This window comes from Danio rerio, chromosome 23, assembly GCF_049306965.1.
Source record: "Danio rerio strain Tuebingen ecotype United States chromosome 23, GRCz12tu, whole genome shotgun sequence".
Lineage (NCBI taxonomy): Eukaryota > Metazoa > Chordata > Actinopteri > Cypriniformes > Danionidae > Danio > Danio rerio.
This window is the reverse complement of record NC_133198.1, coordinates 50,352,501-50,365,000: the sequence shown is the minus strand read 5'-3', so window position 1 is coordinate 50,365,000 and position 12,500 is coordinate 50,352,501. Positions and strand designations below refer to the sequence as shown.

The 12,500-nt window shown below is 46.7% G+C and overlaps 1 protein-coding gene across 2 annotated transcripts in view; it reads left to right on the top strand.

Annotated features, from left to right (window-relative positions):
• Nucleotides 1-12,500, top strand: part of LOC101886244 (cyclin-dependent kinase-like 5) — a 32,173-nt gene that overhangs the window by 15,431 nt on the left and 4,242 nt on the right. Inside the window, exons 4-14 of one of the 2 annotated variants that reach the window (XM_073939510.1) lie at nucleotides 183-228; nucleotides 713-849; nucleotides 992-1,112; nucleotides 1,353-1,412; nucleotides 2,510-2,600; nucleotides 3,160-3,349; nucleotides 3,554-3,634; nucleotides 8,676-8,839; nucleotides 9,643-10,657; nucleotides 11,197-11,295; nucleotides 11,535-11,640. In XM_073939510.1, the coding sequence (XP_073795611.1) occupies nucleotides 183-228; nucleotides 713-849; nucleotides 992-1,112; nucleotides 1,353-1,412; nucleotides 2,510-2,600; nucleotides 3,160-3,349; nucleotides 3,554-3,634; nucleotides 8,676-8,839; nucleotides 9,643-10,657; nucleotides 11,197-11,295; nucleotides 11,535-11,640 (2,110 nt within the window). The remainder of the gene's footprint in view (nucleotides 1-182; nucleotides 229-712; nucleotides 850-991; nucleotides 1,113-1,352; nucleotides 1,413-2,509; nucleotides 2,601-3,159; nucleotides 3,350-3,553; nucleotides 3,635-8,675; nucleotides 8,840-9,642; nucleotides 10,658-11,196; nucleotides 11,296-11,534; nucleotides 11,641-12,500) is intronic. The other variant, XM_073939511.1, reaches the window with a different exon arrangement.

Here is a 12,500-nt window from a genome sequence, read left to right as displayed (position 1 = left end):
GACGGATACACACACTGAATTTCTTCTGTTTGACATGTGCATTTCCAGTTACACACACACTTCGCACATATCTAGTGGAAAGGCGTTGATAATGTTGCACACGTGTGTGTGTGTGTGTGTGTGTGTTTGTGTTGTTGTAATGATGCATAATATGTTATCTTGAGTTTCTCTCTGTGCTGCAGGAGACCAATGAAATCGTGGCTATTAAGAAGTTCAAGGACAGTGAAGGTGAATCTGCTCCAGTGTTCACACACACACACACACACACACACACACACACACACGCACACACGCACTCTTCCACATCAGCATGCAGATCAGCTGATGAATATTAATGACCTCCCCCATTGAGGACTACTGTAAACACAAGTCTGCAGTGTAATGAACACTTTAAGGGCTTCTCCTGCAATCGTCTGATGTGGAGCGAGATCACAGACATTCGAGAGGGAATTATTAGACATAAATGTGCATCACATGAAATGAGCATCTCTTCTATAAAACACGCAGTATTCAGTAATATTCCGCCACTCCAGATAATGCTCAGGTGAATATGCAGACATGTTTAATGACATCTTCATAAGCGAGGATGCGATCTGAGAGCATTAAAGCAGAATCAACCAATAAAGTGATTTAACAGTGACATGCGCTTAGAAATCAGTCAGCATCTTTATTAAAACTGCAGAGGTGTGTGTGTGTGTGTGTGTGTCTGCAGAGAATGAGGAGGTGAAGGAGACGACGATGCGGGAGCTGAAGATGCTCCGCACACTGAAGCAGGAGAACATCGTGGAGCTGAAGGAGGCGTTCCGGCGGCGCGGGAAACTCTACCTGGTGTTTGAGTACATGGAGAAGGTGTGTGTGTGTGCGTGTGTGTATGAGTGAGAGTGTTTGTGTATGCATGAGATTACAGCAGTCTGTTTTATATGAGTGTGTGTGTGTGTGTGTGTGTGTGTGTGTGTGTGTGTGTGTGTGTGTGTGTGTGTGTGTGTTGTAGAACATGCTGGAGCTGCTGGAGGATATGCCTAACGGAGCTCCACCTGATAAGGTGCGCACATACATCTACCAGCTGACCAAAGCCATTCACTGGTGCCACAAGAACAACATCGTCCACAGAGGTGACACACACACACACACACACACACACACACACACACACACACACACACACACACACACACACATACACACACACTGTATTGTATTACATTATAGTTTTTTTTTTGTGTGTGTGTGTGTGTGTGTGTGTGTGTGTGTGTGTGTGTGTGTGTGTGTGTGTGTGTGTGTGTGTGTGTGTGTGTGTGTGTGTGTGTGTGTGTGTGTGTGACGGATGAATCTGTGTTTCTCTGCTTTTCTAGATATCAAGCCGGAGAATCTCCTCATCAGCTCTGATGATGTGCTCAAACTGTGTGACTTCGGTAATGTGTGTGACCATAGCCACACCCACACTGTATGCAAATGATGTGTCTGTGTGTGTGTGTGTGTGTGTAGCAGATCTCTAGACTCTCTGTTAGACATTCTGCTCTTCAGTGGTTAAACACACACATGCAGATCGTCGGTCCAGCTGGAGCAATCTAATTTCAGGAGAATCTTCAGTCTAATCCCCTGTCTGATCTTCTGTCTAATCCCCTGCCTGATCTTTTGTACGATCCCCTGTCTGATACTCTGTCTGAATTCCGTCTGATCCTCTGTCTGATCTTCTGTCCGATCTTCTGTCTGATCCCCTGTCTGTTCCTCTGTCTGATCTTCTCTCTGATTCCCTGTCCGATCTTCTGTCCAATCCCTTGTCTGATCCTCTGTCTGATCCTCTGTCTGAACTTCTGTCTGATCCTCTGTCTGATCTTTTGTCTGATCTTCTCTCTGATCCCCTGTCTGATCCTCTGTCTGATCTTCTCTCTGATCCCCTGTCCGATCCCTTGTCTGATCCCATGTCTGATCCCCTGTCCGATCTTCTGTCTGATCTTCTGTTTGATCCTCTGTCTGATCTTTTCTCTAAACCTCTGTCTGATCTTCTGTCCGATCTTCTGTCTGATCCCCTGTCTGATCCTCTGTCTGATCTTCTCTCTGAAACTGTCTGATGATCTGTCTGATCCTCTGTCTGATCAGTGCAGTGTTTCCAGCTGGTTCTGAGTTCTTCTTGAGTGTGTCTCAGTTTGCTGCAGCTGAGCTCTCCTTCTGTCAATCTTACGTCATTTCTAATGTATGATGAACACAGCATTAAGCGTAAATGAGTGTAGACACTATATGTGTGTGTGTGTGTGACATTACAGTGTGTTGTTTTAGACAGGAGCTCAGATTAGGTTAGGGCTGATCTGAGTGCAGTGTGTGTGTGTGTGTGTGTGTGTGTGTGTGTGTGTGTGTGTGTGTGTGTGTGACATTACAGTGTGTTGTTTTAGACAGGAGCTCAGATTAGGTTAGGGCTAATCTGAGCGCAGTGTGTGTGTGTGTGTGTGTGTGTGTGTGTGTGTGTGTGTGTTGTAGAGTCTCTCTGACGTCTGCTGCTGTCTCTCTGCAGGCTTCGCACGCGACCTTTCTGAAACCACCGATGCCAACTATACTGAATATGTGGCCACAAGATGGTACCGCTCACCTGAACTACTGCTGGGGTCAGTGTGTGTGTGCGTGTGTGTGTGCGTGCACTGGATTTGTGTGTACATTTGTGTGAGTGTGCATGTGTGTGATTGTGTAAAATCAATGAAACTGAAGGTTCAGTAGTCGGTGTAGAGTCTCCTCAGCTGATCTTCTTCAGGATAGTGTTCAGGTCACTGCTGATGCTGCTGGAGGAAAACCTTTCCTGACTCGCTGCTCTGGGTACTGTGCAGGCCATGGCAGATGTTCAGCTTCACTGTCATGTTCATCAGACCGCTCTGTCTCCAGTCCTGCTGTGTGTGTCGCTGCATCATCTTCCTGATACACACCTCCGCCTTCAGGATACAGTGTTTGACCCATTGGGTCACTTGCTCCTCCAGAATGGTTGGGTAGTCCTTGGCAGTGACCCAGCGCCCATCTAGCACCAGTACTGGGCCTCGGGAGCGCCATATAATTGAGCCCAAATGGTGGATGTGTGTGTGTGTGTGTGTGTGTGTGTTGTCCTCATCAAGGCTCTGTACAGTAAGGTGGTGGACGTGTGTGTGTGTGTGTGTGTGTGTGTGTTGTCCGCATCAGGGCTCCGTACAGTAAGGCGGTGGACATGTGGTCGGTGGGCTGTATTCTGGGCGAGCTGAGTGACGGGCAGCCGCTGTTTCCGGGCGAGAGTGAGCTGGATCAGCTGTTCACCATACAGACAGTGCTGGGGCCGCTGCCGCCCGAGCAGATCAAACTCTTCTACAGCAACCCTCGCTTCCACGGCCTGAGAGTCAGTGCACACACACACACACACACACACATACACACACACACACACACACACACACACACACACACACATACACACACACACACACACACACGCACACACACACACACATGCACACAGCCTGATTTCCATTGACGTGTGTGTGTGTGTGTGTGTGTGTGTGTGTGTGTGTGTGTGTGTGTGTGTGTGTGTATGTGTGTGCAGTTTCCCACAGTCAGCCATCCACAGACGTTGGAGAGACACTACCTGGGCATCATCAGTCCAATGATGCTTGACCTGATGAAGGTGAGACACACACACACACACACACACACACACACACACACACACACACACACACGCACACACAAATATCCTGATTCAATATAAAGTCCCACAACCGTGATCAGGAGTGGTGATGTGTGTGTCAGGCTGGGATGTGTTCATCAGTTGTGTTGTGTCAGGGTTAACACACAGCGCAGAGTCAAGACCAACAGCTCAATAACATTAAAGAGTCTCATCCTGTTCATCATGTAGACCACACGTTTATTTTATTTTTTATTATTATAACATTTTAACAGTTCAATAAAATAAATGCCAGGGGGGTTAGCATAAATCAAACACAAATATACATATGCAATAATCAAATAAATACATTCACAGTTCACAAAGTTATAAAGTGTGTAGGGCTTTCTGATGTAGAGAGTCTCTGATACTACTGATATATAATTCAGTCATCAACACCTTAAAGTTGGGGTCTTATTGGTAAATTTACATTTATGAATGTAAGATTTTGTTGGCAAAATAATTAAATTAATTAAATAAAAACAATTTTCCTCTTGAATAGGGTACACAATGATAGAGCTTTAGAACAGTCAGTGAGTGTGTTTGTATGTTTATGTCTATTAGTGAGTGTGTATGTGTCTATATGCATGCATGTGTGTGTGTGTGTGTGTGTGTGTGTGTGTGTGTGTGTGTGTGTGTGTGTGTGTGTGTGTGTGTGTGTGTGTGAGTAATGCATTCTCTGATTGAGTCCACACAGAGCTGAAAACAACACTCTTATCTTCATCACCTGCTTCAGTATCACTCCAGCGTGAGTCATCTGTGTTAGCGGCTAGCATAGCTTACATAAGCATAATAATAATAATAATAATAATAATAATAATAAGAGACGTGCATTATATAACAGAACAGTTCATTATTCCATTACATTACACTAATAGACAGAACAGAATTATCCAGGTAAAAGAATTAGATGGCAGATAGCTCTATTGTGTGTGTGGAAATACACTATTTCAGTTTAAATATACCATAAAATAAAACACATTTAAATGATGAGTGAAATATAAATACTAGGTGAGTGTCTTACACAAGCTGGAATAATATTAACACATAATCAACTCATCGTAAAATCATCTGTAGTTCTATATGTCGCTGCTCATATAGTGTACACACACACACACACACACACACACACACACACACACACACTTCAGCTTTAGAAGGACACTATATAGTGTATAGCTATCGCTGCGTCCCAAATCGCACACTTATGCACTACTCCACACCATTTTGCAGTATAATAGTGTCAGTAGTGCATTCACACTGAAAACTCTAATAATAATAATAATAATAACAATAATAATAATAATAATAATAAGAGCACTTTATATATCCGGATGATGCACTCATTCAGCCGGTAAACAGAAGTGTGTAATGATGGACACTTCACACACTCCACGACAGGGATTGTTTATTTGTTTAATTTGGATGGTGAGAGCAGAATTCTCCTGTGAGAGGGGTTATAGCGCCTCCTGATGGTGAATGCAGCTTTCTGAAGTAGAACTATTGTGAAAGTGCTATAAACCTGAATTAAATATAATTATTATGACGTGTTTTATGAATGAACACATGCAATAACATGATTATCACGGTTAATATCAGTAAATAATGTTCATCAGCTTTAATAGCTGATCAGTGCTTCTGTAACTGTAATTCCCCCAGCAGTAGACCGAGCGCAGCACTGCTGTGTGGTGACTGTGTGAGAGTGTCAGAGCTGCTGCTCCTGCTGAACATCATCATCCCTCAGTCTTCAGGGTTTGCTGCTGAAACACGAGCTGAACATGTTTCTGACAGGCCTGATGAGATTAACCCAACAAACATCTATTAATATCTGCCGCCGGAGGAGACACACACGCTCCTTTAATCACAGCACACACACACACACACACACACACGAGCATGTTTATTTAGACACGATCCCTCCGCTAATAAACACAGACTGAACTTCAACACAACCACAGCAGGAAAACTGCAGAAACACACACAGAGCTCAATAATCAGAGCGATGAGGAGGAGGAGGATGATGACGATCACCGTCAGCTAATGACTGAGCTAACACATGCTAATGCTAGCATGAGCACACTGCACTAGCCATTAATCAATGCTGTTAAGGAAAAAATTAATTTAGGGCAACCGATGAACTAATTTGGTCGTAGTGTGTGTGTGTGTGTGTGTGTGTGTGTGTGTGTGTGTGTATGGGTGCTTCCCAGTACTGGGTTGCAGTTGGAAGGGCATCCGCTGTGTAAAACATATGCTAGAATAGTTGCCGGTTCATTCCGCTGTGGTGACCCCTGATGAATAAAGAGAATGAGCTGAAGGAGAATGCCTGAATCGTGAGTTAGCGGATGCATGATAGCAGGCTTCTCAACATTAGTACAGATTCAGATTTGGACAGGTGCAGAGCGGTTGATCTGTCATAACCTGTTTTTAGTGAGCACCCATAGCATGCATCAGTAGTCAACACTATTCATTTTTCTCTGAATAAAGAGGCCTTGAGTTGAAAACACACTGAACACAGTGCAGGTGTGCCGAAGCCCTGATATACTGTAAGAGCATGTTTGCACAGAACACAACAGAAGGCAGCACAATAGTATCTGGATGCAGCCATGAGGATGCCAGCTGAGACTGCATATCTCAGAGATGCAATATCAGACAGCGTGCACTCAATGGAGTTAGTGATGTCACTGTGAGGGGCGGGGTTAGGGGTGGGCATTAGAAAGCAGAGTATGCAGGTCACTGCACCTGGGGTCTGTTCCTCATATGTGGATCACTCAGTGAGCTGGATTTGGTTATGGATGATTTGACTGATCCAGGATCGTTTCGTTCTTCAAAACTGATCTGAGAGTTGTTGTCATAGCAACAGTTCTGGCAGCTCAAACCTGCTCAGGAGCAGCAGCTCATCTCATATCAACAGGGTCAGATCAGGTGTGTTCAAGCAAAGCTAGTACTGAAAGCATGTGCTGGACGCTGATATTTTCCTACAGTAGATATGTACACTTGGGAAAATAGTAAATATATATATTTATATATATAATATTAAATATATAAAGTTACAAATATATTTATAGAAAAACAAACTTATGCAGTCTGAAATAAAAGCACAGGACTGCCACCCGCTGCTTCACACAGACAGATTATTGATGATCTTTTTAGATACAAACGTGCTCATGCACAATATTCCACTCTTAAAGAAGCATAATCATTTATGAGTCGAGCTCGTGTAAAAAGTTGCAGACACCTCTACCCATGTCAAAATGCTCTTGTGATGCAAAATTAATTTCTACAGTTCTTCCTTACACAGAGTAATATACTTGAGTAGACTCAGACTGCTATAATAAAGACAATCTGCTCTAAATGTAGAACTAAACACACTGATGTGCACTGAAATACACTCTCGACAGATGACAGTGTAAAGCCTGCAGCTCACAACACATGTGGAGAGTTCAAGTGTATCATTCATTCATTCATTCATTCATTCATTTTCTTTTCAGCTTAGTCCCTTTATTAATCCAGGGTCGCCACAGCGGAATGAACCACCAACTTATCCAGCATATTTTTTTTGCAGCGGATGCCCTTCCAGCCGCAACCCATCTCTAGGAAACATCCGCACACACACATTCACACACACTCATCCACACACACACTCATCCACACACACACTCATCCACACACACTCACCATCCACACACACTCATCCACACACACTCATCCACACACACTCATCCACACACACTCATGCACCACAGACAATTTTAGCCTACCCAATTCCCCTATAGCGCATGTGTTTGGACTGTGGGGGAAACCGGAGCACCCGGAGGAAACCCACACCAACACGGGGAGAACATGCAAACTCCACACTGAAAGGCCAACTGACCCAGCCGAGACTCGAATCAGAGAGCTTCTTGCTGTGAGGCGACAGTGCTACCCACTGCGCCACTGCGGCAGCATTATTGCGTGTCATATTTAACAGATCGTTTACTTTGAGTTTTGTTTTTATTTGCTCTCCTGGATATTGAATATTAATCAGATGACGTCCTTTGATTTGCCGTCAGCCAATCGCAGCATTGCTGATCATGATTTGGAGGATGGCTAAATCTGTCCTACACAACACACGCAGATCTCAGATCAGTTTATCCAGACAGTTTCATCTGATTCATGAACTTGTTTGAAGAACCAAATTAGCCAGAGATCAGTGATCAAGATGAACAGATCCAGGATCTGCCAAATCAGCTTAGATTATTTAAGGGAGGTATGAAGAACTGACCCCAGGTCTGCATCCACACCTCTCTCCAAAAACAGAGGGAAACACTAAAGCAGAGTAATGAAGCGTTCGCTGCTGTAGTTTTGCGCTCCTCTTATCAGTATTTTGTGGATGCTGCTGTTCAAAATGTCCGTGTTTCATTCCACATTTCCACTCTTTACCACTCCAGTTGTCTCATTACACATTGAGCAGAATGGCTTTGTGCTGGCCTGTGGCTAAATAAGCGCATGAGTGCCCTCAACCCCTCCACTCTGCACTGTCGATTCTCTTCATCGGGTTTTCTTTTCCGTGAGAGCGACATCTTCATCCCATCAACTGATCGCTTGGCTGCGGTGTTAAAGCAGGCGCGCGATCAGCCGCTCGATCACGTGAAGCTGTGTATGATCACTGAATGTCATGACGACAGGGTCACGCAGGAAAACTTTGAATATTCTGCCTTTTTACGTCGGCCCGTTGTTTACTATAAACAGAAATACAAACAGATAAACGGTTGATTGACAAGGTTCATGCGTTTATCAATGAAGGAAATCCAGCATTCCAGTCCTTCACGCATGCTCTCGCAAAACACAACAGGTCCGGTCTGCATTGAACAGGGTATTCAATATGGTCTGTTTCCGGACCGGAGTCTGGACTTTGAGAAGCCCTGCATTATAATAATCAGAATCAGAGGTCCAGCGCAGTTTCTGTCTCTGTTCTTCTTCTTCTTCTTGTCTCTGCGATGTGTTAATATGATGGTGTCTCCAGAATCTGCTGCTGTTGAACCCGAGCGAGCGCTATCTGACAGAGCAGAGTCTCAACCATCCGGCGTTCCAGAGCCAGCGCCTGTCGGAGAGACCCGGCCCGCTCACACCCACAGCCATACGCTCCTCCAAGAGGAAAACACTGCTGGACAACAGCGCCTCCAGCAGGTGAGGAGGACACACAGTTATTACTAATGCACTCGCATGCATGACGTGTACATGTTAAGCACACTTGATTCAATCTTTATTTGATCTTAGTAGATCATCGACACACACAGAATATATTAAGATTAAGAAATAAAATAAAAGGTGAAAGTAGTGTATGAAGAGGTCAATGATGTCTGGTCCACTCTCTCTGCTCCGGCGTACTGCTGATTCACTGTCTGATAGCAAACTGATCTACACACAACACACACCAGCAATATCTCAACATAGATCACACAGGAGTTCACATCCGTACAGGTGTAGTCCACCCAAACATGAAGGTTCTGTCAGTAGTTCCTCATGTTGTTCCCCTGAGCTCTTCCTTCATCTTCAGACACAAGTGACGTTGAGCGTCTCTGGACCCGTGCTGGCTATGGAGGATGAGGAGCTCCAGGATTTCGGCTGAAATATCTGCATTTGTGTCTGAAGATGAATGAAGAGCTCGGGGGAGTGAAACAGCATGACGGAGAGTAGTTAATGACAGAATCATCATGTTAAACCTGTAAATGTCTACAACAGGAGTGGCCAACCCTGTTCCTGGAGATCTGCCTTCCTGCAGAGTTCAGCTCCAGCCCTGATCAAACACAGAGACACCAGGTAAGGAGGATCTGAAGGAGCAGCTGCTAATTGAAGACAGGTGTGTTTGATCAAGGGCACCGCTGAACTGTGCAGGAAGCCAGATCTCCAGCAACAGGGCTGGACAACTCTTGGCTATAACATAGCTTGTCACCAAGATTTGCTTACTTTAATTCTTTAATGTGTTTTAGGGGTCATTTGGTCAAGACTTCAAGCCACAATCGCTCAACCAGCCGTGACTGCTCCAGTCTGCCCCGCCACGGGCATGAAGACCTGCACCCGTCCAACCCTGACCCCTTCCTCAACGGCTCAGTCCCATCGGCCAGCAGCCTGAGCCCCGTCATGCACCCCAAACCCTTCCAGCCGCTCAACCGCTCTGCCTCCTGTGGGAAAGACCTGGCCAGCCTGCACGCCAAGGACAGCAAACCCAAACTGGGAGATTTTGACTTTGGGAAGCTGGCAGATGGCCCTGGAGCCAAATACCTAAAATCCAACACGCCTCGTTCCCAAAACCGGCACTCGTTTGTGGAGGGGAAGACCAGCACGCTGACGGGAGAGCGGGAGAAGCAGAGCAGGCATGGGTATGGGGAGTCCGCAGGGAAGGGCTCATCCTCGTACCTTAGCCTGTCCAAGAGTCACGGAGGGCTGAGTGACGCCAAATCGGTGAGCAACCTAAACGAGGCGCGCCTGCATTCAGATGACCCCACTGGCTCTCCGCGGTTCTTCCCTGGCAGCTGCCTTGACCTAAACATGAGTATGCCGGCCCCGGGGAGCCCATCGCTGCCACATGGGGAGCGTTCTGGCCACAGTCCCGCAGTGGGCCGGCGCAGTAAGCTGGAGCGGGACGGAAGCATGCTGGAGCGACGCTCATCGTCCCGGCTGAAGAGCGACCCATCGGTTGGGGATACACTGGACCCTGGGGGACCGTCCCTTTCCACACCGCACGAGTTCCCCTATGGCATGGGTTACACCAGCCCCTTCTCCTCGCAGCAGCGGCCACATCGACACTCCATGTATGTGCGGCGGGAACGCGGGCGGCCCCACGGGGGTGAGGCAGGCGGGCTGGCAGTTGGGACTGGCACGGGGGCAGGCATGCCCACCAGAGCCAGCAGTCTGCAGATGCTCACACCACAGCTGCAGCATCGCACCCTGCCCAGACACATGGGCACCGGAGCCAACCGGGACGCAGGAACAGACGACACCAGGGTCAGTCCACACCGCAGACACTGTCATATGGCCTAGGGTCAGGATTTACCTCATTAACTCTGGAAAACTCTAAACCCGGAATAACAGTGATGCTCATTGTACAGCTCTGCTAATGATAAACTGTGGAGTTTTCCCATTTACCACCTTCACCATTGCAGTCAGCCAGGTTTCAGGGGTTAAGGGTTGGCATTAGGTAGTGTTTAGAGGTGTGGTAAGGGTTAGGGAGTTATTTACATATTAGGGTTAGGGGTAAGGGGGTTTGGTTTAGGATTAGCGTTAGGTTTAGGGTAATCTTTACTATAGCATATATATCAGGGGCTCACAGCCCAGAGTCAACAGTGAAGCTGCTCAGTTCTCCTGATGAGGGTAACCTGGGGTTCAGCTCAGTCTAAAGCCTGCTTCAGTGCTTCTCAGCTCAGTGTTTGCTTCTGCTGTGTGTGTGTGTGTGTGTGTGTGTGTGTGTGTGTGTGTGTGTGTGTGTGTGTGTGTGTGTGTGTGCACGCTCTGTGCTTCACCTGCTCTCGTGTCTCCATGAACAGACTGACGCAGCGGCCGCAGATCTCAGTCACACACGGCCTTTAATCCGGGAATCCACACGGGACAACAGCACCTTTCACACGCCGCGCAAGAAGAGCGAGGTCCGCACGCACACACACACACACACACACTCTTTCCCTCCGTCCTCACACTTCTCTCTCTGCTGCTCTGCTTTGCTCTCCTTCATCTGGGTTGTGTCTGCACTGGGGATCAGCAGGGTTACTCTACATGCTGTACCTGGGATCTAAAGATACTGTAATATTAGAGTATTTACTGTACTGTTAGAGTATTTACTGTACTGTTAGAGGATATACTGTAATGTTCAGCTCTTTGTCTGCAGGCCGGAGTTTATCACGAGCAGCTCGCGGATGACAGTGGATCGGCTAAAGAGAACCGCATGATGTACAGCGAGTCTGTGCCACGCAGGGTCGGCAGCTTCTACAGGGGTCAGTCACACACACACACACACACACACACACACACACACACACACACACACACGCACACACACACACACACACACACACGTACTGTCAGGTCCATATATGTTGGGACATCAACACATTTTTGTCTTTATAACACAAACACAATAGATTTGAAATGAAATGATGAAGATGTGTTTACCTGCAGACGGCCAGCTTTAATCTGAGGGTGTTTACATCCACATCAGCTGAACACTGGAGGAGTTACAGCAGTCTGCAGATGTGCCTCACACTTGTTAAGGGTCCAAAAGTAATTGGACAGAACATAACTCAAACTGTCACTCTTTAATACTCGGTTGCAAATTCTCTGCAGTGGATTACAGGCTGAAGAGTGGAGCTCAGAGACATGAGCAGACGCTGGGTTCAGTCCTGCTGGTGCTCTGCCTGACCTCTACTGCTCTGTCTTCAGCTCCTGCTTGCTCTTGGGGCATTTCCCTTCAGTGTTGTCTTCAGCATGTGAAATGCATGCTTAATCAGGTTAAGGTCAGGGGATTGACTTGGCCATTGTGTAACATTCCACTTCTCCTACAGAAACTCTTTGGTTGCTGATGCAGTATGTTTGGGTCATCCTCCATCTGCTCTGTGAAGCGCCGTCCACTGAGTTCTGAAGCGTTTGGCTGAATATGAGCAGAGAACACTGCCTGAATCACTCCAGAACTCATCCTGCTGCTGCTGTCAGCATCACATCATCAATAAACACAAGAGAAGCAGTTCACTGACAGCCACACATGCCCACGCCATCACACCACCACCACCACCACCACCATGCTGCACTGCTGAGGGTCAGGAGCAGCTCCTCTCCCCACTCTTCTCGCATCATTACT